The 26,254-nt window shown below is 34.3% G+C and overlaps 4 protein-coding genes across 4 annotated transcripts; all 4 read right to left on the reverse strand.

The window, feature by feature from the left end:
• Positions 1 to 158: 158 nt before the first annotated feature.
• On the reverse strand, positions 159 to 2,355 carry LOC116117296. Its single transcript, XM_031403332.1, has 3 exons — positions 1,913 to 2,355; positions 858 to 1,012; positions 159 to 456 (listed from the first exon to the last, which is right to left on the reverse strand). The coding sequence occupies exons 1-2, from the start codon at positions 2,304 to 2,306 to the stop codon at positions 891 to 893; spliced, it is 516 nt and encodes a 171-aa protein (XP_031259192.1). The 5' UTR covers positions 2,307 to 2,355; the 3' UTR covers positions 159 to 456; positions 858 to 890.
• Positions 2,356 to 7,417: 5,062 nt separating this feature from the next.
• LOC116117291 lies at positions 7,418 to 11,736 on the reverse strand. The gene is made up of 5 exons (XM_031403322.1): positions 11,612 to 11,736; positions 10,845 to 11,050; positions 9,191 to 9,433; positions 8,581 to 8,732; positions 7,418 to 7,768 (listed from the first exon to the last, which is right to left on the reverse strand). The coding sequence occupies exons 1-5, from the start codon at positions 11,723 to 11,725 to the stop codon at positions 7,581 to 7,583; spliced, it is 903 nt and encodes a 300-aa protein (XP_031259182.1). The 5' UTR covers positions 11,726 to 11,736; the 3' UTR covers positions 7,418 to 7,580.
• Positions 11,737 to 14,564: 2,828 nt separating this feature from the next.
• Positions 14,565 to 16,757, reverse strand: LOC116117297. Its single transcript, XM_031403333.1, has 3 exons — positions 16,320 to 16,757; positions 15,264 to 15,418; positions 14,565 to 14,862 (listed from the first exon to the last, which is right to left on the reverse strand). The coding sequence occupies exons 1-2, from the start codon at positions 16,711 to 16,713 to the stop codon at positions 15,297 to 15,299; spliced, it is 516 nt and encodes a 171-aa protein (XP_031259193.1). The 5' UTR covers positions 16,714 to 16,757; the 3' UTR covers positions 14,565 to 14,862; positions 15,264 to 15,296.
• A 1,346-nt stretch (positions 16,758 to 18,103) lies between these two features.
• LOC116117295 (putative clathrin assembly protein At5g57200) lies at positions 18,104 to 23,844 on the reverse strand. The gene is given in 16 exon segments (XM_031403331.1): positions 18,104 to 18,565; positions 18,946 to 19,058; positions 19,410 to 19,485; positions 19,568 to 19,756; positions 20,781 to 20,858; positions 20,941 to 21,021; positions 21,127 to 21,192; positions 21,297 to 21,362; positions 22,241 to 22,291; positions 22,442 to 22,534; positions 22,630 to 22,757; positions 22,876 to 23,014; positions 23,303 to 23,400; positions 23,527 to 23,596; positions 23,700 to 23,743; positions 23,746 to 23,844. Coding segments are annotated over 16 exon segments (1,731 nt in total). The 5' UTR covers positions 23,789 to 23,844; the 3' UTR covers positions 18,104 to 18,169.
• Positions 23,845 to 26,254: the final 2,410 nt, after the last annotated feature.

A 26,254-nucleotide genomic window follows, 5' to 3' on the forward strand; every position in this document is an offset into this window, starting at 1 on the left:
TCCGCTGAGAATATTGAAGAAAGGTGCCAAGTGTAAACATTTCCTATATATACTATGCTGATGATGAACTGTAGTCATGAGTCCTAACAATTTAAGGGTTTTGTGTGCTTTGGCAGTAGCAAAAGAAAAAACACAACGGGAATTTCTAGCGAAAATGCCACAAAAACATCCCAGAACAAACATGGGGACATCTATTTAATTATTTTGAAACTAAATCGTATACTAAAAATAATTACAACTATTAAGTTATCAACTGGAATGAACACAACAGTAAATATGAAAACTTCTTATCAAGTAGGGGGTGAGTTTGACAGAGCAGAATAAATCTAATATTACCCAATTCGCAACCCCAACTATTTCATGGTTTGCCTATGTACATCATTGCGCTTGCTCAAGTTGTGTCACCCAACAAATTCTTTCACTCTAATCTCCAGGCATCTCGAAGGGTGAGCTAGCCTGCATATCCCAACCAACAACAAAAACATTACAAAAGAAAATGGATCATCCTGCAGAACATTTCTCATAAAGTTATCAAAAGAATAAGAACAATTACATCAGTCTGCTAATGTTACATAGCCAGTAAGTTAGTATCAACTTTAAAAGTTCAAGTGCTTGCAATGGATTCGATCTGAGCAATCGAAAAACCAATGATTTGGAAGTTGTACATTTTCATGTTTGAAATCATAAGCAACGTAAAAAGCCATAATGATATTTGACCAAGAAACAATTATAATATACCTAGTTTGAGTAGACTAGAAGTACCAGCCTTAACTTAAGTAAATGACCTGAGTCCCATCTCCAAAAAATTCCCAGTCATTCAAGACGAATGCATCAATATTGGAAAAGAAAGCACTTACAATCGAAACTGATCCTGTCAAAGAGGATGCAGCTCATCGTTCCTCATCCTCAGGTTGAGATGTGCTTTCAGAATCTGGCAACACCTCCACCTTTATCTCTCTCGGCTCCCCATCCTCTTTCAACTTTTCCACCTCAATATCCATCTTTGCCAAATCTGCAGGTAAAACAGCGATGGTTTAAAATCATAAAATATTCAAACTAATAATCTTTTTATTTTCTTTTTTGATAAAACAACTAAATAACAACCTTCAGATGGATCAATGCAAATTATTAACTACAACATGGCATTGCAAACTAGTGAACAATTTGTTCTTTTGCTAAGAATTTATGAAGATTCATATGTACATAATGTAATATCCCTGATCACTGGAGTTGGTTTCCTTAGAGCCGTTGGGATATAAAATGCTACCTTATTCATGACTCAGGCCTCATGCTTAAGGTTAAGTAGTAACCCCTTCACCATAGGGGTGGCTGATTAAGATTTAAGCACCAATACCCAATAAAATTGGAAATCAGAGAAGAAATTGCTAGAGGGTTCAAAAATGGACCTTCATCAAGTCACCAAGAAAATGCCAATATTTTAATTGAATTTTTTACGACACTAATCCAAAACAAAATTCAAGGAAATCTTAATTACTCTCCTGATCATTAACAATCCAAAAAACAAATTCTCAAACAATAGTAAGGAAAATTTAATCTCTCATTGTCATTAAAAAAATAGCCTTAAAAATAGTATTTTTATTTTGTTTTTTCTTGCAATTTCCATCGAATTAAGCATTATTATACAAATTTTATGTTAAAATCATGGGTCCTTTAAGCTTAAAGCAAACAAAATATAAAATTTTGAAGATATAAATGGATGAAATTTATTTTTCTGCTGCAAACAAATTCATAAAATAAAAATGGGTGCTATTCATGTAAAGTCGTCCATGATTCTTCAATCCATTAGATCACAAGTTCATATTAACAGAATATCATCACAATTTTATTCAATCCAAATTTAAAGAGAAAACTTTAAACAGATCCATTAGTATAATCAAAATGTCAGTTATACCTTCGAGCAAAAAGGAGGAGCACGGCCAGCCACGAACAGTTGTGAGCGAGAGCGTCTCTTCTTCAGTCAGCTGATTCGCCAACTTACTCATCCAATCAACGATCGTGTTCGGCCGCCGCTGCGGCGGCACCCAAAACGACCATCCCGGCATAAACGGCAGCCAATCCGGCGTCGCCTTCTGCACGATTATCTTCTGGACTATATCCTCCAGCTTCTTGATCGCCAATCTATCCGCTTCACTCTCGCCGCCCGATGCGGTGGAGGACGATGAGTCGAGGTCAATTTCGATCAGCTGAGCCTTGAATGAATGGTGGCGAGTTTGAGCGAGGAGAATCGAGGGTGGAGATTTGAGGTATCGATGGCGGTGTAAGGCTTGAGGAATAATCCTAGCCATAGATTTGATAATAAGTTTAAAGATTTAATTTTAAGTCAAGTGCTTGAAAGTTCACATGTTTTTATTTATACTGATGGGGGTGAAATTCTGTACGATAGCGGATGATGAGGGGGCACGTGGTCTGAAGGGAAGTGAGCACAATGTCACGTGATCATTGGAGCAACTAAAGGAGATTTTCTGTTGTTGTTAGTTGATAGGTCTATATTATTATAAAAAAATAAAAAGCACATACACCAATATATATATATATTTTTTTGAAGTAAATTTATTTAACTTTATATCTTTTTATAATTGTAAAATAAAGAATGTGCTATTTAAGAGAAAATGAAAAAAAAAGTTAATTAATTGATAAGAACGTAAAGTGTAGCACCAAAAAGTTGCACTCTCTGTTTTCCTTCTAGAAATGTAGTTCTCTTTTCCTATAGCATAGAGCCTTTGGTACTTATGAAAGAATATTGCAAACGGCATTCCATTTCAAAACGGATCCATGCTTGGATCAATTGTTCAACTGAATATCAATCAGGGGATTATGACAACTCCACATAGAACTTTTATCTTATTTAGTAACAAGCAAACACCTTTCACTTATCACCTCACAAGTAAAACCAGCAAGTGTTGAAAGTGTTTTCACTAAGACATCAAGTTATATCAGCTACATCATCATCACCATATTCACTTAGCAAAGCCTTAATTCCAAATTACACCCTGCCACATATTGTATAACCTGCTCTTTGCGAGCCTTGTCCTGGATAATGACAATTTGAAAGAAATTAACCTCTGTTTTGATAAATCACAGGAAATTGCAATTGTTATTTCAAAGGTTAAGATACGCACAGCACAGCACACCAATGGTTATGCATTATTGGTTTTACAAAGTCATTATTTCTCAGTTTCTTGTCCTCTGGCAGATTTCCTTTCCTTCAAAATATGGTAATATGGTCAATAAAATAAAATTTTTCAACCCCCAAACCCTCATTTTTTTTCTTTTTGGAACAGAGAAAACCAAAACAAAATATCATACTTATATCTCAATTAATTCACATTCTTCATTCTTGAGGACAAATTGACGTAGAATATGTTGAGACATCGCTGCTCTACAGCTAGTAGATGAAAGAACATACAAAGGCAGCAAATATAGGATGAGAAAGGAGAAACAGACCTACTTCTAAATACATCATTTCTGAAGCACATTCGGAATAACAGATTTTAAGTGCTAGGTATTCAAACATTCACAAAATTCCTAGCAGGAAAAAAAGGGCTATGCATTTATATCCACTGAAAGGAGTGAGATGTTCTATACCAATACCTGATCGGTTCAAGAGTGCAAATGGAAAAACCCACAAATCAAGAATGAAAGAAATTTACATTAAGCAACAAATAGAGAAGTTAATCACTTGTTTGACCAGATGTACTTACGTGGGTATATTGTAGGTAAGTGGGTAAGAGTGTTTTGAAGGAATTCCGTATACGGCAGAACAGGGAAGCATAAATGCCAGCCCCACGATTTGCCTGTTGTTGATTTTCCGCGATTAAACCCTCCTACTACTGCAGGTACATCACTGGAAACATATCCATCACCATTTCCAAAACCCGAGAAACCGAAAATGCTGGAACCTGACATAACCAATTAATCATACACCAAAAAATTAAAAAAAAAAAAGTTTCCACCTCATTATAAGTACAATTAAACTTCTTAAAATGGACGAGTGATTCTAAATCCCATAGTCGATACCGGGCTAATTCGTCTACTATAAGAAAAATTGTCATCCCTAGTGAAGATTCCCTTACCCTTTACTAATGGCGATAAAGTTCAAACTGGGTCAAAGTAACTTGTTACCCAGTAACATTACAAAATGGTGTATTTCTCATATTTTGTTTTCATTACAAGTTCAGCATTGAATATACAACTCTTTTCACATTAGCAAAAACATTCCATGTTAGAGGAATTTGCTGTTCCAGTAACATTACCAAATTTAGCATTACCTTCAATATAAACCGATAACGAAATGAAAACCCTAAACGACAGATCTTTATGGAACCAAAAGGAAGGGAACAATTGAGATGCAAAAATGGAGTAATTAAACCAACAAAAAACTTTAAGAACTAGTAATTAAAATCGAAATTAAAGTTTTATTGAACCTGCGGTTGCTTAGATTGGGTTTGGGCGGCGATGATGTAGAGGACGGTGTTGATTTAGTTTGATGCCGACGACGAAGAGACGAGACGTCGTTTCAGATCCCTCTTCCATTTCGATTATATGTGTTGTCTGTTGGAAGAGATGAAATTGTTCAACTTATTTGTTTCTATTTTACGGAAGATTAATTCAATACGTGTATTTTCGACTTTCAGCCAATAGGGACATACCACGTAAGATGATTGATATCGTAAATAGTCTGAATTTCATATGATAGTAAAGACCGTCATTTTCTTAAAGAAAACACTTTTTATAAAAATAATTTTTTTTATAATGTCATTCTCACTGAAGTCCTAATTTAGTTTCAAAATTAAGGTATTGCAAAAGGGAGATTTAAATTGATTGCCAGCAAAAAAAATTAAAAATTGGAAAAATATAAATTTCTACATCATCTATCATAATGTTGACCAATTTGAACCCCTCTTAATTTTTTTTTTTAATCTTTTTTTGATGATCAGGAGTAGCTGTTGCACACATCTCAATAATCTTTTGAGATCCTAAAACTACCACCAGTAAGATCTCCAGTGATCACTCCTATTAGGGGCTACGGAACTCGAACTTGGAGGTCATGTAACTTAATCTCTTTACTCTTTTACTGTCAGACCACTTAGTAGTTAACCCCCTTAAATTTGCCCACAACTAAAGATTTTTTTTTTTTCTTTATAGTTATACTATCCTAACTTAATATGGGCACTAATTATAGTTATTGTAAATCATAATTCACATGTTTTAAAAGATAAAAGCAATGTTTAATAACCAACCGGGTAAAACCCAGCAAAATTGTCGGGTCTCGTGTGATTGATTGATTGGCCAGTCAACCGAGTGCAAAAAAATTAAAATTAAATAAATACCCCCTAAAAAACTACAAGTCTCTACAAGTTTAAATTTAGCAAATACCCTCAAATACAATGGCGACTGATGGTTGGCGGCGGCACACAACACCAAATCAATCTCAATCATCCATTGAGCCCATTCCTCAAAAATATACCCAATATCTGACGATTTCGGCCAGATCTCCGACGTCGAGTCGACATTCTAGGCAGATCTTACCATCTCGACGTTAACACCTCTCCATCATCACGAAAATACTCCCCAGCCTCTTGACTACAACCCACCCCACCTACCCTTGTTAGCCTCGCCAATTGTTGGTAAAAGCCGACTGTTGTCATCGCTTTTTTTTTTTTTCCATTTTCGGTGATTCACTCACCAAAATAACTTGTCGCATCATTGTATCACCGAAACTTTCTCTTCAAAAGCCCCAACATCCTACCTTAAATTGTTCACCGATCATCATTCCAATTTATAAGGTTTTTGGTGAATAGTAAAATGGATAATCTGGCCCGGTGAAACCCGGGTCCCTTCAACAGTTCAACCGGCGGGCGGGTTTTAAAACACTAAAAGTGCAAAACTATGTGAGTTGATTTTATATTCTTAATGACAATATGAGGTTTTGTTCTCTAAGCATATTCAATGCCATAATTTAATAACTCTAGATTATGCTAAACATGTATTAGACATATAGAATACATTTAAACAAATATTAAACATGTTACACAATGCAGGATAAACGTATTTTTTATTATTTTTTTTCTTCATATTTTTCACTAAGAACAATGAAGTAAACTTTATGGTTTTATGGTTATTATAGTATAAACAAATTTTAGTACTTTGATCTTTTGAAGCATTGAGATGAATCTAAAAGATTTTTGCTAATAATCTGATGTTCAGTCCAATCTTGCCTTCTTAGTTCTTAGCTTCATAAAAACTTATTGATCAAATACTGCCAGTTGGGTTTGTGAGATTGGTTTTTCACGATAATATTTTTTTATTTGATCACCAACATTAGATAAGTTTTGATTAAAAAAAAAAAACCTTTTATTTCTTCAAATTAGTAAGATGGAGGTGTTTCCGTAGAGTATGTTTTTGTGTGCTTGCAAGCTAAGAGAAGATCTCGTATCTTGTAGATTCCATTATGAATGAGTATAACTGAGGATGGACTAATTGCAATGGGTGAAAAATTGTACATTCCTGTGAAAATGTTCTTTACAAGGAGTTGTTTTGGGAGATATATAACCTTAACCCTGGTAATTTAGCTGAAGGATTGTTGGAGTATCATATTAATGGTTTTAGATGTTAAACAATGTACAAGTGGTATGTTGTTAATATGAATTGCCTAATCTAGCAGTCGTGACAATCGGTTTCATGGATTATTACAAACTTATAAAGGTGAAGATACTTGGTTAATTGTAGCAATGGTACCATAGTACAATCTTCTGCATTTACCATGTGCTTGCCCAATGGACATGTAATAGATTCAGTAATTTGTGAAATACTTTGAATACTAAAAGACATATCGATGATCACGATGTTCAAATTAAGGCTTATCTGGTGAGCAATTTTGGCACTTGGGGATAGAATTGATATTTCTACTCCTCAAATTAATAGGCAAACTAAGTGGGTATATGTACATTAGTGACAATAAGTTAACAATTGGGCTAATTACTTGTCGTCTCTCATATAGCTTGCACATCTATGACCCTCAAGACATCGTTGAGTCTGTGAGAGTCCGTTATGGGTATTGACCATTAACTCCGCTAGAATATTAAGAAAGGTGCCAATGTAAACATTTCCTATATATACTATGCTGATGATGAACTGTAGTCATGAGTCCTAACAATTTAAGGGTTTTGTGTGCTTTGGCAGTAGCAAAAGAAAAAACACAAGGGGAATTCTAGCGAAAATGCACAAAACATCCCAGAAACAGAACTGGGGAAATCTCACAACTTAAAAAGAAAAATGTAAAAGCTGAGAGTCATTTGATGGATAAGGAAGTACAAGAATCAATAACTTGTAATTACATCAACTCCTTGAGCTTCTACGACAAAACCTTACACAAGATATATCCAAATTCATCCCAACCTAACCCAAATGGTGCTAATACTTTGCACCAACCAATAATACATATATGTATCAAGTTATATCTATAACAGTTTTGGGTACTTTTTTTACATTTATTTCAAAAGGAAAAACAAAAAAAGACAGATAAATTTCTTCAGCTTAGGTGTCGGTTTCAGTAAGAACTAATCTATGTTATGAAAGCCCGGGAGGAGGGAGGTGATGAAGCCGAATACAATCATCTGGATCTCTTTCACAATTCCCCACCACTGGTTACCACCATTGGCGGCAGGTTCCACTACATTCTCATTCTCAGCTGCTCGATTACCGTCATTCAGAGGCTGATTCTCATTCTCAGCTCCACCTTGTCCCTCTGCAGCAAGTTATTACAGCGGAATATGCCATAAGTTGATACTTTTTTATATAAATAACTATTTTATTCTAAAGAAACAAATGAGACAGCGTTAATTTTGTACGAGCGATTCATAAGAAAGAATATATATAGGCTCCACACTGCATATCTTTCAAAATTCAAGCTTTACACTAGTAGCAGGTCAACTCGAGATGTCAGGTTAAAATTGTTTAAGAAACCCATCATACACAATTGTTTCATAACAAAGTAGCTAAACAATGTCCCTGTAACAATATGAAGGTCAAGGGTAGCTATTTGTGTTGGCAAGTCAAATTTTGTTTGTCTTAATGTAGGGATATGCAGATACAATCAAATCCAAATACAACTGGTTTAATTAATATTTCAAGTCACTAAAATGATTACGACCTATATATGTTTGGCAGGTGTGATGGCACTTCCTCGTAACCCATGGAATAAAAAAGGTCAACTCCAATTGACAGGATCAGTTGACAAAAATTGCCCCCCATTAATTTGTTAACCCAGTTTTTAATCTATTAAAATTAAACATGAGAAGAAATGTCAGAGATATATTTATGGTTATCTTATTGCTATTTTCAGTCTTAAAAATATAAATAATTAAAACCGGTAGATTGCATATCAACCAGATTGAGGTGAGATTGTCATGAAATCAGGACAATTATGGATCAGTTTGGCAGTAGACAGGGCCAACTCTTAACTAAAAGATCTAATTATTGTGTTAGAATGATCAATCTGATTTCAATCAGGACATGACTAGACAATTACTTCAGAGTTATACAAGAAATTGAAAGTACCTGCCAAGGCAGCATTTTCATTACCCTGCCTTGCAGCACCAGGAGCATTTTCAGCTCTGACAGCAGGCCTAGGTGGATGGGGTGGCTGTGCCGCCCTCTGCATGCTTTGTGAAAGCCACCGGAGTAATGGTGTCAGAGCTCCAGTCTGATATCTGTAACAACCAGGCTTAAAAATTTCACTTTCTACTCATGGATCTGGATAAATTGACAATGATATACATAAAAAAGTCCACAGAAATAAAAACAGAATTCCAAATAGAGTAAAAGGGAAAAGAACAGTACATAAAAAAATGCATCTAGATTAATTCAATGTATGGAAGTCTAATATACTGTTTCATGTAGTAATGCTTTATGCAGAAAAAAATAAAAATTACTCATGATTTGAAAAATTGTCGCCATGTTTGTCTACTCTATTACCTTTTTAAGTTTCTTCTTTTTTTATTAAATTGGATACAAGATAGTTTGGTCATTCTAACGAAAGAATAGATTTGCTTCGTTATCCACCACGTACTCGGTTAAGAAAATAGGTGGAGAACAACTCATAGGTGACAGAAGCCGTACAGAAATTTCTCAAAATTGAAAAAAGAAAAATAAGAAATTAGATGCTTACAAGTAGATAAGTGAAGCAAAAAGCACGAGGACAATTAGCCTTAGTCTTGAACCATCTTGGTTGAGCACAAAAATTACAGCTGCCAGCTTTAATATCAGCAACAAATCAAGCTGAAATGCAATTTGAAATCTCCTTACAACAACTTGTCGTTGACGAGCGGGCTGTTGCTGTTGATTTTGTTGATCTTGCTCTCCCTGTCCATGCTCTGCACCCGCTGCCCCAGCCTCAGTACTTGCTCTAGTACTATAGATGGCCATGTGCAACCAACGTAGAGAAGATATAATAATTTATATGACATTTTAACGAAATAATTATGCAAGAGAATTTCCCAGGAGCAACACATGCAACTGCGGAGTAGGTTTCTATAATATTGCAAAGGTGGACCATTATGCTTTCATGAGGAACATGGGACATCCTCTTTCAATATAAACAGACAGAAAAACACAAAATTGCTTTTTAAGTTGTTATAATGGGATAATTATCATCCTGCACCTGATTAGAACTCCTGATTAGCTAGGCCTTAAAGCCCCACAGCATTTTTCACTAACATGGTTACACTAAGTCATGGTCTACTCTTCACTTTCTCTTGTTTCCTTCTAGAATATGTAGTTCTCTTTTCCTATAGCATAGAGCCTTTGGTACTTATGAAAGAATATTGCAAACGGCATTCCATTTCAAAACGGATCCATGCTTGGATCAATTGTTCCAAACTGAATATCAATCAGGGGATTATGACAACTCCATCATAGAACTTTTATCTTATTTAGTAACAAGCAAACACCTTTCACTTATCACCTCACAAGTAAAACCGGTAAAGTGTTGAAAGTGTTTTCACTAAGACATCAAGTTATATTCAGCTACATCATCATCACCATATTCAACTTAGCAAAGCCTTAATTCCAAATTACACCCTGCCACATATTGTATAACCTGCTCTTTGGCTAGCCTTGTCCTTGGTATAATGACAATTTGAAAGAAATTAACCTCTGTTATTGATAGAATCACAGGAACATTGCAATTGTTATTTTCAAAGGTTAAGATAGCCACAAGCACAGCACACCAATGGTTAATGCATTATTGGTTTTACAAAGTCATTAAGTTCTCAGTTTCTTGTCCTCTGGCTGGCAGATTTCCTTTCCTTACAAAATATGGTAATATAGTTCAATAAAATAAAAGTTTTCAACCCCCAAACCCTCATTTTTGTTCTTTTTGGAACAGAGAAAAACCAAAACAAAATATTCATACTTATATCTCAATATAATTCACATTCTTCATTCTTGAAGGACAAATTGACGTAGAATATTGTATGAGACATCGCTGCTCTACAGCTAGTAGATGAAAGAACATACAAAGGCAGCAAATATAGGATGAGAAAGGAGAAAACAGACCTACTTCTAAATACATCATTTCTGAGAGCACATTCGGAATAACAGATTTTAAGTGCTAGGTCAATTCAAACATTCACAAAATTCCTAGCAAGGAAAAAAAGGGCTATGCATTTATATTCCACTGAAAGGAGTGAGATGTTCTATACCAATAACCGATGCGGTTCAAGAGTGCAAATGGAAAAACCCACAAATCAAGAATGAAAGAAATTTACATTAAGACAAACAATAGAGAAGTTGAATCACTTGTTTGACGCAGATGTACTTACGTGGGTATATTGTAGGTAAGTGGGATAAGAGTGTTTGAAGGAATTCCAGTATACGGCAGAACAGGGATAGCATAAATGCCAGCCCCACGATTTGCCTGTTGTTGATTTTCCCAAGGATTAAACCCTCCTGCTACTGCAGGGTACATCACTGGAAACATATCTAAATCACCATTTCCAAAACCCGAGAAACCAGAAAATGCTGGAACCTGACATAACCAAAATTAATCAAACACAAATCATACACCAAAAAAATTAAAAAAAAAAAGAAAGTTTCCACCTCATTATAAGTACAATTAAACTTCTTAAAATGGACGAGTGATTCTAAATCCCATAGTCGATACCGGGCTAAATTCGTCTACTAGTGAAGAAAAATTGTCATCCCTAGTGAAGATTCCCTTACCCTTTACTAATGGTCGATAAAGTTCAAAACTGGAGTCAAAGTAACTTGTTACCCCAGTAACATTACCAAAATGGTGTTAGTTCTCATATTTTGTTTTCAATACAAGTTCAGCATTGAATATAACAATTCTTTTCACATAATAGCAAAAACATTCCATGTTAGAGGAATTTGCTGTTCCAGTAACATTACCACAATTTAGCATTACCTTCAATATAAACCGATAACACGAAATGAAAACCCTAAACGACAGATCTTTATGGAAACAAAAGGAAAGTGAAACAATTGAGATGCAAAAATGGAGTAATTAAACCAACAAAAAACTTTAAGAACTAGTAATTAAAATCGAAATTAAAGTTTTATTGGAAACCTGCGGTTGCTTTAGATTGGGTTTGGGCGGCGATGATGTAGAGGACGGTTGTTGATTTGAGTTTGATGCCGACGACGAAGACGACGAAGACGTCGTTTCAGATCCCTCTTCCATTTCGATTATATTGTGTTGTCTGTTGGGAGAGATGAAATTGTTCAATCTTATATTTGTTTCTATTTTACGGAAGATTAATTCAATACGTGTATTTTCGACTTTCAGCCAATAGGGACATACCACGTAAGATGAGGTGATATCGTAAATAGTCTGAATTTCATATGATAGTAAAGACCGTCATTTTCTTAAAGAAAACACATTTTTATAAAAATAATTTTTTTTAATAAATGTCACTCTCACTGAAGTCCTCAATTTAGTTTCAAAATTAAAGTTATTGCAGAAGAGGGAGATTTAAATTGATTTGCCAGCAAAAATTTAAAAATTGGAAAAATATAAATTTCTACATCATCTATCATAATGTTGACCAATAAATTGAACCCCTCTTAATTTTTTTTTTTTTAATCTTTTTTTTTGATGATCAGGAGTGTCTGAACTAGTTTGCGTACATCTCAATTAATCTTTTGAGATCCTAGAACTACCGACCGAGTAAGATCTCCAGTGATCACTCCTATTAGGGGCTACGGAGACTCGAACTTGGAAGGTCATGTAAACTTAAATCTCTTTACTCTTTTACTATCAAGTCACCTAATAGGTTAACCCCCTTAAAATTGTCCACAAGTAAATAGAGATTTTTTTTCTTCTTTATCAGTTATACTATCCTAACCTAATATGGGCACTAATTAATAGTTATTGTAAATCATAATTCACATGTTTTAAAAGATAAAAGCAATGTTTTAATAACCAACCCGAGGTAAAACCCAGCAAAATTGTCGGGTCTCGGGTTGATTGATTTGATCGGCTAGTCAAACTGAGTGACAAAAAATTTAAAATTAAATAAATACACCCCTAAAAATTACAATTAAGTCTCTACAAGTTTTAAATTTAGCAAACACATCTCAAATACAATTCGGCGGCCAACTAGTTGACGGCAACAACCACCAAATACAATCTCAATCATCCATTGAGCCCATTCCTCATAAAATATACCCAATATCTAGCGATTTCAGCCAGATCTCACCGACGTCAGTGTCGACATTCTAGGCCAGATCTTACCATCATCGACGTTAAAACCCTTCCCATCATCACGAAAATACTCTTCTCAGCCTCTTGACTACAAGTCTACAACCCACCACACCTCACCCCTGTCAGCCTCGCCAATTGTTGGTAAAAGCCGACTGTTGTCGTCAGCTTTTTGTTTTCCTTCCAATTTTCGGTCGATTCACTCACCGAAAATTAACTTTGTCGCCATCATTGTATTCACCGAAACTTTCTCTTCAAAAGCCCTAACATCCTAGCCTTAAATTGTTCGCCGATCATCATTCCAATTTATAAGGTTTTTGGTGAATAGTGAAATGGATAATCTGGCCCGGTGAAAGCCTGGGGTCCCTGTTCAATTAGTTCAATCGGCGGAGCCGAGTTTTAAAACACTGGATAGAAGTGCAAAACTATGTGAGTTGATTTTATTATTCTTAATGACAATATGGAGGTTTTGTTCTCTAAGCATATTCAATGCCATAAATTAAGTAACTCTAGATTATGCTAAAACATGTATTAGAACATATAGAATAGCATTTAACAAAATGATTAAAACATGTTACACAATGCAAGATAAACGTATTTTTATTATTTTTGTTCTTCATATTTTTCACTAAGAACAATGAAGTAAACTTTTATGGTTTTATGGTTATTATAGTATAAACAAAATTTTAGTACTTTGATCTTTTGAAGCATTGAGATGAGTATCTAAAAGATTTTTTGCTAATTAATCTGATGTTCATGTCCAATCTTGCCTTCTTAGTTCTTAGCTTCATAAAAACTTAGATACTGCCATGTTGGGTTTGTGAGATTGGTTTTTCAGCATAATATTTTTCTTTATTTGATTCACCATACATTAGATAAGTTTTGATTAAAAAAAAAAACCTTGTTATTTCTTCAAATTAGTAAGATGGAGGTGTTTCCAGTAGAGTATGTTTTTGTGTGCTTGCACAAGCCTAAGGAGGAAGATCTCGTATGCTTGTAGATTCCATTATGAAATAGAGTAATAACTTGAGGATGGACTAATTGCAATGGGTGAAAAATTGTACATTCCTGTGAAAATGTTCTTTACAAGGAGTTGTTTTGGGAGATGTATAAGCCTTAACCCTGGTATATTTAGCTGAAGGATTGTTGGAGTACTCATATTAATGGTTTTAGATGTTAAACAATGTACAAGTGTGAATGTTGTTAATATGAATTGCCTAATCTAGGCAGATCGTGACAATCGGTTTCACTGGATTTTATTACAAACTTAATAAAGGTGAATGATACCTTGGTTAATTGTAGCAATGGTATGCAATCTTCTTGCATTTATCATGTGCTTGCCCAATGGACAATGATAATAGAGTTGTTTTTCAAGTACATTGTGAAATACTTTGGAATACTAAAAGACATATCGATGATCACGATGTTCAAATTTAAGGCTTAATCTGGTGAGCAATTTTTGGCACTTAGGGGATAGAATTGATATATTCTACTCCTCAAATTAATAGGCAAACTAAGTGGGTATATGTAACATTACGTGACAATAAGTTAACGAATTGGGCTAATTACTTGATGCGTCTCTCAATATAGCTTGCAACATCTATGGACCCTCAAGACATCGTTGAGTCTTGTAGAGTCCGTTATGGGTAGTGACCATTAACTCCGCTGAGAATATTGAAGAAAGGTGCCAAGTGTAAACATTTCCTATATATACTATGCTGATGATGAACTGTAGTCATGAGTCCTAACAATTTAAGGGTTTTGTGTGCTTTGGCAGTAGCAAAAGAAAAAACACAACGGGAATTTCTAGCGAAAATGCCACAAAAACATCCCAGAACAAACATGGGGACATCTATTTAATTATTTTGAAACTAAATCGTATACTAAAAATAATTACAACTATTAAGTTATCAACTGGAATGAACACAACAGTAAATATGAAAACTTCTTATCAAGTAGGGGGTGAGTTTGACAGAGCAGAATAAATCTAATATTACCCAATTCGCAACCCCAACTATTTCATGGTTTGCCTATGTACATCATTGCGCTTGCTCAAGTTGTGTCACCCAACAAATTCTTTCACTCTAATCTCCAGGCATCTCGAAGGGTGAGCTAGCCTGCATATCCCAACCAACAACAAAAACATTACAAAAGAAAATGGATCATCCTGCAGAACATTTCTCATAAAGTTATCAAAAGAATAAGAACAATTACATCAGTCTGCTAATGTTACATAGCCAGTAAGTTAGTATCAACTTTAAAAGTTCAAGTGCTTGCAATGGATTCGATCTGAGCAATCGAAAAACCAATGATTTGGAAGTTGTACATTTTCATGTTTGAAATCATAAGCAACGTAAAAAGCCATAATGATATTTGACCAAGAAACAATTATAATATACCTAGTTTGAGTAGACTAGAAGTACCAGCCTTAACTTAAGTAAATGACCTGAGTCCCATCTCCAAAAAATTCCCAGTCATTCAAGACGAATGCATCAATATTGGAAAAGAAAGCACTTACAATCGAAACTGATCCTGTCAAAGAGGATGCAGCTCATCGTTCCTCATCCTCAGGTTGAGATGTGCTTTCAGAATCTGGCAACACCTCCACCTTTATCTCTCTCGGCTCCCCATCCTCTTTCAACTTTTCCACCTCAATATCCATCTTTGCCAAATCTGCAGGTAAAACAGCGATGGTTTAAAATCATAAAATATTCAAACTAATAATCTTTTTATTTTCTTTTTTGATAAAACAACTAAATAACAACCTTCAGATGGATCAATGCAAATTATTAACTACAACATGGCATTGCAAACTAGTGAACAATTTGTTCTTTTGCTAAGAATTTATGAAGATTCATATGTACATAATGTAATATCCCTGATCACTGGAGTTGGTTTCCTTAGAGCCGTTGGGATATAAAATGCTACCTTATTCATGACTCAGGCCTCATGCTTAAGGTTAAGTAGTAACCCCTTCACCATAGGGGTGGCTGATTAAGATTTAAGCACCAATACCCAATAAAATTGGAAATCAGAGAAGAAATTGCTAGAGGGTTCAAAAATGGACCTTCATCAAGTCACCAAGAAAATGCCAATATTTTAATTGAATTTTTTACGACACTAATCCAAAACAAAATTCAAGGAAATCTTAATTACTCTCCTGATCATTAACAATCCAAAAAACAAATTCTCAAACAATAGTAAGGAAAATTTAATCTCTCAATTGTCATTAAAAAAATAGCCTTAAAAATAGTATTTTTATTTTGTTTTTTCTTGCAATTTCCATCGAATTAAGCATTATTATACCAATTTTATGTTAAAATCATGGGTCTTTTAAGCTTAAAGCAAACAAAATATAAAATTTTGAAGATATAAATGGATGAAATTTATTTTTCTTCTGCAAACAAATTCATAAAATCATAATGGGTGCTATTCATGTAAAGTCGTCCATGATTCTGCAATCCATTAGATCACAAGTTCATATTAACAGAATATCATCACAATTTTATTCCATCCAAATTTAAAGAGCAAATTTTAAACAGACCCATTAGTATAATCAAAATGTCAGTTATACCTTCGAGCAAAAAGGAGGAGCACGGCCAGCCACGAACAGTTGTGAGCGAGAGCGTCTCTTCTTCAGTCAACTGATTCGCCAACTTACTCATCCAATCAACGATCGTGTTCGGCCGCCGCTGCGGCGGCACCCAAAACGACCATCCCGGCATAAACGGCAGCCAATCCGGCGTCGCCTTCTGCACGATTATCTTCTGGACTATATCCTCCAGCTTCTTGATCGCCAATCTATCCGCTTCACTCTCGCCGCCCGATGCGGTGGAGGACGATGAGTCGAGGTCAATTTCGATCAGCTGAGCCTTGAATGAATGGTGGCGAGTTTGAGCGAGGAGAATCGAGGGTGGAGATTTGAGGTATCGATGGCGGTGTAAGGCTTGAGGAATAATCCTAGCCATAGATTTGATAATAAGTTTAAAGATTTAATTTTAAGTCAAGTGCTTGAAAGTTCACATGTTTTTATTTATACTGATGGGGGTGAAATTCTGTACGATAGCGGATGATGAGGGGGCACGTGGTCTGAAGGGAAGTGAGCACAATGTCACGTGATCATTGGAGCAACTAAAGGAGATTTTCTGTTGTTGTTAGTTGATAGGTCTATATTATTATAAAAAAATAAAAAGCACATACACCAATATATATATATATTTTTTTGAAGTAAATTTATTTAACTTTATATCTTTTTATAATTGTAAAATAAAGAATGTGCTATTTAAGAGAAAATGAAAAAAAAAGTTAATTAATTGATAAGAACGTAAAGTGTAGCACCAAAAAGTTATATATATATATATATATTTTTTTTTTTTTGGATAAATCTGATAATTATCTCTCTCATAACTCGAATACAAGACTTTGAGTATAGCTAATTTGGATGATTAAAAGGCTTGTCATCTGGTTACATGGGAAAAGGTATTATATATATCAATATATATATTCTAGATGGTTGGCAGTCTGTAGTCTAGTGTATTTTGACTATTTTTGTTCTTATCATTTTCATTAAGGATAATTAAGTTAAGTCATACAACTTTATAACTTAATATGTCATTTAAAGAAAACTTTTAACATTTTTAGAATTAAAATTAGTAAAAATGACTATGGATTAGAATATCTCCCAAAAAAAAAAAAAAATAGATATATTTTTTGAAGAGTAAATTTATTTAATTTTAAAATAAATAATGTGCTATTGAAGAGAAAATAAAACAATTTTTTAGAAATTGATAAAAACAAAAATTATATAAGTGATATTTCATAATTCACTAATTCAATCATATGAATAATTAATTAGATGCTATGAATACATGAATTGGGATAAAAAGTATATATATATGTGTGTGTGTGTGTGTGTGTGTAGCATTGATATTTCTAAAGTGGTGTATAGAAAAATGAATAACTAATTAGAAATCCAAGCCAACTATAATAATTTTGGGGGATAATACCCCCAAGATTTGGTCCAAACAACAAATCCCCTCAGATACTTGGAATTACGCAAAACTCGGTCCATAAACCCATAATACTCTTTTTGCTGCTATTAGAGGATCTTGCATTAAGCTTGTAATTGGTTAAAGCATTCTTGCGGAATGAGTTGTTTCCATTGCATTTAACAGGCAAAGGCCAAATATTCTGCTTTAAGATTATCAAACTTGATTTTCATACATGTGTTCCAAAAGGTAAATATGAAATACATTGATGGTCAATGGTTCCCAAGGAAAAAGAAAATATATTTAATAATTTACTGGGTTAACAAAGAATAAGCTTGTCACACTTTAACAAACAAAATGACTCTCCTACGTCAAAGAATTAAAGAATATACTGAAATTTAAAAAGCCAAAAAAAAAAAAAAAAAAAAAATGACCTCTAAAGCAGCATATGGTTACCCTGTTGTGGTGTTGAAGTATTTGGGTGCATGACAAATGGATCTCCAAATGGATTAGCATAATTTGTCTGCGGCATTTGTTGTTGAAGAAACTGAGTTGGCTGTTGATATGGTACCATCATCGATTGTTGTTGATTTTGCTGAAGCATCTGTTGTTGTTGCTGCTGCTGCTGCATTACAGCCATCTGCACATTGGGTGGGGCTGCTATGCCGTTGGACATTATGAATGGGTCGTTTTGTTGTTGTTGTTGTTCAAATGGATTTTGTACTGCCGCCAACCCTCCGTATCCATACCCTGCATTCTGCAGTTGTATATGTCTCCTTGCATTATTGTCTTCATACAAGCTATCAAGCAATAGCTTGTCAAATCCACCAGCCTGACCAAAAAACCAATGCTGACCATTAGATGGAATCATATTACAATTTATCGGGGTGGAAAAACTGACACCTAAATGCAAAACTTGTAATTTAGTACTCATTCCTACAACAAATCTATTCCATAGTTTCCAGAACAACGTTACATTATCGACAAGGTCATAGGGTTTTATATGAGAGATTATGAACCCAAAAAATAACTAACGAAGAAATATTCCAACAGCTGAGCTGGAAATAGAATACCTAATGAAGTAAATTTGATGGACTTAAAGCACAAGTTGATCTCACAAGAGGATTCACGTTTGACAAACTCTCTAGTCAATTCTCTAAAAAGCAAAGAATATTTAGAAATATAAACTTTACACCGAGCAAAGAAACTAACCAATTTGGTATCCACCACTCCAATGTTGTTGCTTGGTGTGGTAACAAGTGCTAGCTCCCATCCAGCACCAGAAATTTCATTCAAACCACGATTTGAAGATAATGGATCATTGCCTACAAAATTTTAAAGAAATACATAATCAAGAAAATAGTCAAGAGTTGGTCGGCATAATTTATGATAAGTTTTCTTAATAAAGGATATTAATTCAATAATTAAACCATGAATATGGTGCCAACCAGTAGAAAATATTATTTTTTTCTGAAATCACTACAAGCATCAGTTTCCATCTGGTTTCCCTTTAATTATGTCATATCACTATAAGAATTCTGATAAAAATAGGACAATTATCAGATTTCAAAGTGCATTTAAGTATCCTTGTTCCAGTATGAACTCTCAATAAACTGTTGGCCAGACATGCATGAATTTTTTTTTTTTATTGGTTTAACCAACGCCAAGAGACTTACCAGGCTGAACTATTGCAAGGGCCAATGCATTACTTTCCTCTAGTTCTGCAGCCTTTGGATTTACTTCAGTAAGACCCTGTACAAAATTGTTTAGGAACAACATACTTGTAATGCAACTGGTGGAAAAAATTGGAAGCATGGTATAATTGACAACTTACCAGAAGATCCGTGGTATCTTCCATTGGTATCAGTGGAGCAGCTTCTTCTACCACCTCCTCCTTAGGAGGCTGAGGTTCTTCCTCTGTTTCTACAAGGGATTTATTCTCCTCGATTATTTCTTCTTCTTCCTTTTCAACTTCTGCAGGTTCTTCCACTGGCTGAGGTATTTGTTCCGACTCATGATATTCCTGTTGTTAGAATAACATATTAATCACCACCCAGAGACAGACAGTGCCAACACACCTTCTACAAGTCAAAAGGTCAATTCAATTTATTTTGGGACAAGTCAAGAAGAATTGAAGATATACCTTATGCCATGACTATAGATAACCAGAAAATACATGCAAATTGCATACTGGTTAACAAATAATTTTATGCAATACAATTAAATTCTGCTTTTCCAAAGATGGAATCCACTATAAGAATTCATCAATATCATGAAACAAAAACCAGGCTTTCTCACATCTTAATCAGACAACAAGGAGGAACAAGATGGCTATTTCTAACTCAATACAAGGAAAATTTTCATCTCTGGATACCATATGAATTTGACATAATGAAAGTGACAACAAAACTAGTACTTTGTTTTTCCAGATTTTAGTTCCCAAAAGGGTTTGCAAGAAAAAACTCCAGTTCATCTTCAATTTTTGCCACAGCCAAAGTTTAAACAAATAGCGTGAAAATCATTGTTAATGGACAAGATAATGATATACTAGAGAGATCAGTTTAAATGATGTGTGTCCAGTTGATGAGGAGGATGTAAAACAAATTATTTCCAATGCTACCTGTGCACACACACACAAACTAAAAACAAGAAGAAAAATAAAAGAAAAGTATTCAATCTAATCTTGATTGAGAATCATACATTAACACTATTAAAGTATATAAGCAACCTATAACATGTTTATAGTTCAGGAATTATCACTATGGATCTTGCTCGGCAGTACAGTTGGATTCCAATGTAGGAAGTAAAATAAAACAAAGAATTACATTAAACTTTCATGAGATGAATGATGAATGCAGATATGGCATGTTATACTAGTTATGAAGATTGTGAAGTAGTAATATTACATTCCCATTTCCCAAGAGTGGAAAAATTGACTAAGGTGATTTGTGTTTTCAGGTTTATCCAAGCAGCATACAAAATCTAGCTTACTTTGGAAAAAAAAGGAGAGAGAAAAAATTTAAAATCACATATAGAATCGTTCTCACCAGTCTCTTCTGAACAGAACCTGTCTGAGGTGCTTCTCTGATGTATTCTTCCATTGTTGAAAGAAAAGATGGAGGCGGCTGCTTATTCAAAAAAATAAATTTTGTAAAACTCATAAAATAACTTTGACTAAGTTACTTCAGTTCAATGTCAAAGAGTAACCTGTCTCAACATTGGAAACTGAAAGTTCCTGGCAAGTTCCAAACCTTTGCAGTAGTCATAGAAGTCAGCAAGACTTTCAGCCTGTATAACCCAAAAAGTAATTCTTAAAACAGAAAGATTAAGCTGAAGAATAATTCTATTCAAAACAAGGTCATCCTAGATTCCAAAGAAAGCATAACAGAAAACCTGTTGGCCAGCTCTTTTGTAAATATCGAGAGCTTTAACTGCATCATGTCTTGACATATCAAAAAACTGCAGAAAGGTACAGACTTTTAACACTAACTTAAAAAGAAGCAAACTTTTGTTATAAAAGTGATCCAGTTCAAAAGGAAACTAAGAGCTGAAGTAAATCTTACCATGTCCACAAGGTTGATGATTCCATCATTGATGGCACAATATATTTTAAAACTCTCTTTCAACACCTATATGAGAAGAAATGTTGGAAGTCAAAACAGTAACAAACAATCAATGTAGAAGAAGTATTTAATCCTAAATTCAAGGTAATAAAATGTCATTCAGAAGCATTTTAACTATACACCAAATTGCAAGAACAAATATATAAACCAAAAATAATTAGCATGGATAAAAGATAACAAAAACGTACTTATATATTTAGCCCTTCTGACATAAGTGCTAACATATATTCTGGTTTTTTTTTTACATATATACAATAACTATAAGATTGAGAATTTTTGCATAAAAATAAAGTAAAAATAAAAAGAGAACAATTGAGGACATAGATGAATGTAATGTAGGTGCATGCTATTGAAAGACTTCACTTCTGAGCAAACTATAAAAAAAAGGAGTAGAAGCTATTCCCGGGATCAGATAAACCTGCATGAATTTAACCTTCCAAACTTATTAGTCAAATCACTTCCATGGGAAGTCAGGGTAATGATAACAAATTAATTTTTAAGGTCTGTGCACCTTAAGCAATAATATTTAATTCTTCTAGTTCCTAGAATATAAAGGAAAAAGAATGTTTTTTTTTCTTTTTCTGTAGAAAGAATGAATTGAAAAATTCCTCTTATTCATTTCAAAAGAGTTCTTAGCTTTCCCTTTTATTTTCCAAGAGCCAAAAATACAGCAAAAAAATATAAACTTCCAATTTGCAAAGTTCCAAAATTCAGCACTTGAACCACAATTTCATATCTTAATTTAGTATCCAGATTTCTTTATTAAATTTCTCAAAGAATACAAAACAAAACAGAATAAAAGTGCTCAATTTTTCATAGCAATGCCAATGCGTAGAACAGTAGAATCTGCAGAAAGAAATTGTGTAAATTTAATCACGCTTTACCAAGGCCAAGGCATACTGAACGAGATAATTGTGGTAAGCTGACCCTTCTGGCTGCAAAATTAATGTAAATTAATATGCCTCTTCTCATAAAAAGAAACGGTGGCTAATCAAGTGGTAAAAACATATAAGGCAGTCCAAGATTATAAAAGTTTTAACATTTAAACAGCCAAATAAATTGATTATGCCTGTATCAAATACTACCTGACAACCAATAAGGCGGTAAAGAAGCTGCTGCAGTGCAGGCAGCTGCTCCAACAATTCATCACAATTCAAAAGTCGTGTTCGACTATGTGCCTGTTACCATTAAGGGATACATATTGTGTTTAATCTTTCATGACAAACCTGAATTAACTCTCATAATATAACTCCAAATAATGTAAACCAGAAACCTTGGATGCCGTGGGAGATGATTTTGTCAACCGCTCTGACTCAATATCATATTTCAAGATCCTAAAACACTCAAGCCGCTCCTCTAGAAACAGTGCATATGTTCGAACCCATGCAGAGCAATCCCATGCTGCACATAGAAGTACCAATCTAAGAAGAAAACATTACCATATTCAAAATCACAAGTATAACCTACATGTGCCCATGGAAGTATTTCCAGTCATACAAGATTAGTAGAAGCTATATACCAAGAGGGCTCGAATCGTCTTTAAAATTGGATATTTGAAGAAAGTGTCCTCTGTGTGAATAGTTCAAAAGCTCCTCTCTGAAGGTAGGATCACCCTCTCTTAATGTCCTATGAATGACTATCAATGTCTTTATGGCAACCTGTAGGAATCCACAATTAAGCAAATTCATTACATTTTACTTTCACTTGAAAAAAAAATGAAATTTTCAGTGCAGCTCCATCACTAAATATTCATTGCTAATACTCCCAATAATCCAACTGCTAAAATCAGTATTATCTCTAAATTTACACCTTTATTTCAATTCCAGTAGCTATAATTACCAATTAAAATGAAAAAAAAAAAAATAAAAAATTCAATTCCCTCAAGTTAAAAACAAACAAGATTTGTGAAATTGAAATTGAAACCAGGAAAATATGAATGGCATTACAATCCAATTCCGCGTCTTCGACAATCTCTTCGCAAGTGCGTGAATGCAGTATGCCACGTCAGCCCTCGGGCGAATCACTGATGTTGCCGAAAATATTTCTACAATATTATATTCATGACCAATTCAAAAAAAAAAAAAAAATAATCTAACAATCAATTTATTCCATCAATCAAACAAATAAAATAAATAATAAAAAAAAAAACAGATCAAATGAATTCACTTACTTCGAACATGGCGTTCTTTAGGCGGACATTCAACGTGATTCGTGGCCTTCACAATCGCAATATCCAAATCCTAAAAACAAGAAAACACCAAAAAAAAAAAAAAAATTAATTATTGAAAACACAAAATACAACAGAAAACAAATTGAAAACAGAAAAAAGAAAGGAAAATGTACCTTATATTCGCTGTTGACTTTGGCCAAGCCAACCTGTGGAGTCCCTTGAGAGCTCCATAGGCTTTTCTAAAGCTCGTGAACGTTCCCATTTTTGTTTCTCTTTTTTAAAAATTTTGAAAAGAGAACACAATAGAAATGTTTTCAGTATTTCCGATTTCAGAAAACAGAAAGCGAAACGGAAGAAGAAGAACAAGATTGATTTGATGATGATGATTGATGAAAAAAAATTAAAAATATTTCTTCTTCTTTCTGTCCTCTTAACCGTTTTCTTTGTTGCCAACAACAAAACACAAATTTCTCTCTCTATTTGTTTCCAAAATGTGCGCAACGAAACATTCAGGGGTGTTTTGGTATTTTCACCAGCTTGTCCGGGCATAACTAATTTTCTAACGAAATCGAATCAATTTGGAATTCGTTTGATTTGAGAATAGAAAAAGGCGGGTATTGTATAGTTTATGGGCGAGATTACGAAAATGACCATAGTTAGAGTGGGATTGGATGAGGGGAATGAAGGGTAATTTGGGGATGAAATTAAAAAAAATAAAAAAGGGCAATGGAGATTAAGCCCTTGTTTGTTTGTTGGTGGCTGGCAAAGTGGCAATGTCTGCTTGACTCCATCTGTCAAATTTTGTGTAGATTTATTTGTTTATTTATATGGGTCAAATTTTGTGTAGATTTATTTGTTTATTTATATGGGTCAAATTTTCTGTAGATTTATTTGTTTATTATATATGGGAATGCCACCTCTCATCTCTGCCGTTAGATTGCCCACATTTTGATTCACGGTCTAGATCAAACTTACCATGATATTATAGTAGGCTGATGATATAAATTTAAAATAAAAATTGTTTTGTTAAATTTGGAAAATACATTAAATTTTTTGTTTCGGAGGAGACATGCATTTCTATTATAAATAGATTAACCCTACAGAGTTGGGATATTAATAAATTAGCCAAAATCTTAAGAAGTTAAAAGATTAATCCTGAGATATAATATAATAACAAAAATCTTTATGAGGTTCATGAAACAATAGAAATCCACCTGCCGTTAATGAACGGTTATTGAACAATTAAAATTTATATTATTATGAGTTAATAAATATTATCAAATTGTCATTTTACCTTTTATTTTAACATCTAAAACTTATCAAAGAGGAATTTTTATTATTTCAGAAACCTTAGAGAACTTTTACTATTATATCATAACTCAAGGGGATAAATGTCATTAACTCATAGATTAATCCTACAAAATTGGGATATTAATTAAATTAGCCAAAATCTTAGGAAGTTTATGTTAAATAGGTTATAATAATGAAAAGTTTAGAATGTGTGACCATAGTAATGTTAGCAAATTCATACAAAATCCTTTAATGAACTAAAATCATTTCCTTAGAGCTTGTTTGGTTCAACTTATTTATAGGCTAAAATACCTAATTTAAAGTTATAAGTATTTTAAGTTTTATTAAAGTAGTAAAATTTTAAAAATATTTGTATATCCTTTATAAATTTGACTCAATCTTTCTTTGCATAATTAGAGGTTTTTTGTTGTTGTTGTTGTTGTTACATAATTATTATATATCGAAAAAAGTATTTTTGCACTGCCATTTTTGTGCTTGCACTTGTTGAAAAAAAAAAAAAAAAAAAAAAAGATGAGCTCCCTCGTGGCCTCATTTTTTCTCGTTTTGTCAAACAATTTGAAGTTAGTACTGAGAATATCCAGACTATGAATTTGGTGGATATGATGGTTACACAATATCCAGTTGCAGAAATTATAGTTTTTTAGCTTGTGTTCTGTTAGGGCCAAAAATCGTCCTTTGCCCAAATAGGGAAACAGGGTCGGCAGTGAGGAAGAAAGCAGACCTAATCCCAATGAGGACCAAGTCGGATTAGGCCCATTTGATGCAAGGTATAGTCGGCCCAAACCATCTGGGCACGGGCTTCCCAGTTCCAGCTCACTTCCTGGGCCTGTACGCGAGTTCAGAGCCCACAACCCCTATATATCACTTTCCTGTTCCTGATCAATCTCCTATTCGAAGTTACTTTCCTGTTTGGGATCACCTTCCTACCTAGACACTTGTAAGACAGCTCACCACCGCCCTAACTCCTCTAGGGTTTGTATCAGAATCACACTAGGACTCCTACTCCTACCAGGATTGGGAGACCAGACAGTCACTATATAAACAGAGACCAGCCCTCTCACAAGACACATTACATTACACCTTCTCACCCGAAGCTCTTACTTGAGAGCTACACATCATTATCATAGTCACAATCTCCGATTAGACTTCCGGTAACCTCTCTACTCCCTAGCCCTCACTAAATTAGCATTTTTCAGCCTTGCTGACTTGAGTGTCGGAGTGCCTACAGCAAACACCACCTCAGTGTTTTCCGTTCGCTTCACGCATTTGTTTCTCTACGTGTGCAGGTACAGCGGATCGCTAGTGGCCTTAACCTCACTGGATCAGACCCCCCTTCTGTACAGGTAGATTTTTACGTCTACAGTTTGGCGCCCACTGTGGGGCCTTTAGCAATCATTCGGTTCAACGAACCTTGCTA

This window comes from Pistacia vera, unplaced genomic scaffold (genome assembly GCF_008641045.1).
Source record: "Pistacia vera cultivar Batoury unplaced genomic scaffold, PisVer_v2 Contig802, whole genome shotgun sequence".
In the NCBI taxonomy this organism is placed as follows: Eukaryota; Viridiplantae; Streptophyta; class Magnoliopsida; order Sapindales; family Anacardiaceae; genus Pistacia; species Pistacia vera.